General features: G+C 41.7%; 1 protein-coding gene across 1 annotated transcript in view; it reads left to right on the top strand.

Moving 5' to 3' along the window:
• Nucleotides 1–3079, top strand: part of tbce (tubulin folding cofactor E) — a 13853-nt gene that overhangs the window by 9329 nt on the left and 1445 nt on the right. The window contains exons 9-14 of the mRNA XM_015392295.1: nt 1117–1181; nt 1261–1413; nt 1823–1961; nt 2252–2320; nt 2422–2478; nt 2553–2644. Coding sequence (XP_015247781.1) covers nt 1117–1181; nt 1261–1413; nt 1823–1961; nt 2252–2320; nt 2422–2478; nt 2553–2644 — 575 coding nt within the window. The remainder of the gene's footprint in view (nt 1–1116; nt 1182–1260; nt 1414–1822; nt 1962–2251; nt 2321–2421; nt 2479–2552; nt 2645–3079) is intronic.

Genomic DNA, 3079 nt, shown 5'->3' with positions numbered 1-3079 from the left:
ATATATATATGTGTGTGTGTGTGTGTATATATATATATATATATATGTGTGTATATATATATGTGTGTGTGTGTGTGTGTGTGTGTGTATGTATGTGTAATAACTAGAACTGGAAGTTATAGTTAATAGTTCATGATGATTATTTAAATCAGTATAACTTTCATTTGCTTACTGACTGAGGTTTGTAGTGTTTCACATAAAGGTTGGACTTCTGGATCAGCTGTTAAAAACCAGATGCCTTTATCAATTTAGTAAATAAATTATCTCTGTTCATCCAAATATTAACCAAAGGAGGGTGGATCTGACCTGAGGGATACATTTCCCGGCATAAAATAACCACAAAAGATCAGGAGTTTAAATACAATTGTACCTTTATCAGATAATTATCACACAGTATTACTGTATATATTAACTATGCAAACACTAAACACTACTGAAAATAGGCACCAGTAAATAAATTAAACAAAACGGGAAAATGGTTCAAGAGTCTCTGAGGAATGTTCAAGTTTTAAGGCTTAATGCATGAAAGTCTTTTTTAAAATGGCAACAAATTAATGTGAAAAACTCTGACGCAGAGATATTGGATTCAATTAAAACAGTAAAAAATGAGCAATGACTGAGGGATTCATCAAAATATAGTGACACCAAAAGAAAGTGTTAATTCACAACATGGCTACAACCAGATGGCCGAGAATGAGGTAGCTTGGCGATAACAATGTTAGCCAGTCTGTAGCTGGCTAACATTAACAGACCGTAGTAGCTCTTTAAACTTATGGAAAAGAGCATGGATGGTTCAGTGAGCATTAGCATTCACACCAAACAAACATGGACTGAGGGCAGGACAAACATGCAAAGATTTAAATTGGTCGTCATCCTAATAACCAGGTGGGTACTGGTCATGGCGTTGCTAGGCAACTGGCCAACGCTAGCTTACATAGATCATTCTATTATAGTAATTTATTAGACTGTGTTCTAACCTGTTTCTAGATTTGGAAGATCTACCTAGAACCTTCCTCAGTTGATGGATTTCTGAGTGTTTGTGTTTAGGTGTATATTTGGATTTTAATCTGTCCTTTTTTTGTTTCACCTCCAAAATGCTGAAACTTTACTCTGCAGCTAGCTGCACAGCAGCTTTTCCATCCCTGAAGAGTCTCAATCTGGACCACAACAGCATCTCTGAGGTGCGGCCAAGGTCAAGCCAGGTTGAACTTGTGCTGTCAGGTAGCCCTAATGACATCACAGTTTGTGTCTGTCTTTCAGTGGCGTGTCATTAATGATCTGACCAAGCTGCCCGACTTGGTGAAGTTATCGTGTCGTAACAACAAGCTGCTGAGCAGAGATGGAAACCTGAACACTGTAAACCAGATGATTATTGCCAAACTTGGACAGCTGCTCTACCTGAACAACAGCGAGGTATGTTAGCCTTGGCGCACACATGGCCCTCGTTCCTGTTGGCTTTTCCATCTGTTTGTTCTCCGCCTGTTGCGAAGAGGGCTGCCATTTAACGACTCTCTGCTCCTAGTCACATTTTGGACTATTTTTTAGGATGATGAAGTCACTGAATTGTTAATGGAGGAAGCAGCTCTGCTTAGGGGACTCAATGTGGTGAGGAGGTGATGAGAACCTTATCAGCTGATGAGACGCATCCTATTTACTCTGTGAACAAAGTGTAAACTTAGATGCTTATTCAGATTTTACTCAAGGAATGAAAAAAGCTGTCCTTGATAATGTGCAGGAAACACAGGGAGCAGCAACCTGTTGCAAGTCAAAGGAAAGTTGGCAATCCCTGCGGCTGACAGTTATTTCTGCTGTTTTCTCTTAGATCAACCCTGCAGAAAGAAAAGGGGCGGAGCTTGACTATATCAAGATGTTTGGAGAGGAGTGGCTGAAGGCAGGAGGGCCCGGCCAGCCCAGCGTGGAGTTCACCCTGCAGCACCCAACTTACCAAAGACTTATCCAGAGTAATCCACATGTATATATATCCTCAATCCAAGCTGTTTATTCACAGAACATCCATTTACAGCATAGATGACAACGCTGGTCAGTCTGACTGAAAATAGATGTTTGACTGGCAAAGGCCAGAAGAAACAAATCTGACACTAAAACAAAGCCGTCCCAGCCGACGTTTGGATTTACGGCTGTCCATCAGGACCAAAGCAGACCTTAACAAAGGCTGGTTATTTCCTTTGGATGGTGGCTGGGATTTGATCCTGCAGCCAGGTTTCAGTAAAACCTGTGTTTGTGTTTTCAGAGTATGGAGCCGCTGATGAAGGCGAACTGAAGAAGCCAGAACCGTTTGCCTTGAAAAACCAGCTGTTAAGTCAGTCCTGCCTGTTGTTTCTCTCTGCTCTTCAGTGTCTGAACCTCCTGCTTTAGAAACCTTCTCTCTGATCATTGAATGTTCTGCACGTTATTTTTTAGAGATTACATTTGTGTTTCCTGAAGCGGAGCAGAAACCCATAGAGAAGAAGCTACCAGGTAAGAAGATGGCCTGCAGCCTGCCATCAGCTAACCTCTTCTCTGTCTTATCCTAACATGGTTTTCCTCTGCAGCTTCTATGGTGATTCAGAAGGTAAAAGGGCTGCTCTACAGGCTGCTGAAGGTCCCAGTCTCAGATTTGAGATTAACCTACACCAGCCCAAAGGTAACGACCCATCAGAGCATTATCTGCACTTAAAGCAGTTTTTGGTAAATGTTTAGCTGTCTGTCTGCAGAATCTATAGGTGGGCCAAAACACTTGCGTATGAACCAGTGTTTTGGCCAAAACACGGGTCTGTTTCTGATTCCTGTTCCTGGGGGCCCATAAAACTCTGTTTCCATGTATGGTTAATACAACGATTCAGTTGTTTGCGGACATTAATTATGTCCCATCAGAACGCTTATATTACTGTGTCCCCCCCCTCCCCCTTCAGTGTCCACCATATTGGATCAGTCCATTTGCTGCACATGTTCAGAAAGGTCCAAACAGACAGCAGCAAACCATTTGAAAACAAACCATGCAAAGAGCAGTGTTGCTAACTTAGCGCTTTTATTTGGCTATATTTAGCGACTTTTCAGACCCCTCTAGCGCTTTTATTTG

The sequence above is a fragment of the Cyprinodon variegatus genome, unplaced genomic scaffold (assembly GCF_000732505.1).
Source record: "Cyprinodon variegatus isolate N-32 unplaced genomic scaffold, C_variegatus-1.0 Scaffold585, whole genome shotgun sequence".
In the NCBI taxonomy this organism is placed as follows: Eukaryota; Metazoa; Chordata; class Actinopteri; order Cyprinodontiformes; family Cyprinodontidae; genus Cyprinodon; species Cyprinodon variegatus.
Note: the sequence above shows the minus strand (reverse complement) of the source record. Positions and strands in the feature narration are given on the sequence as shown.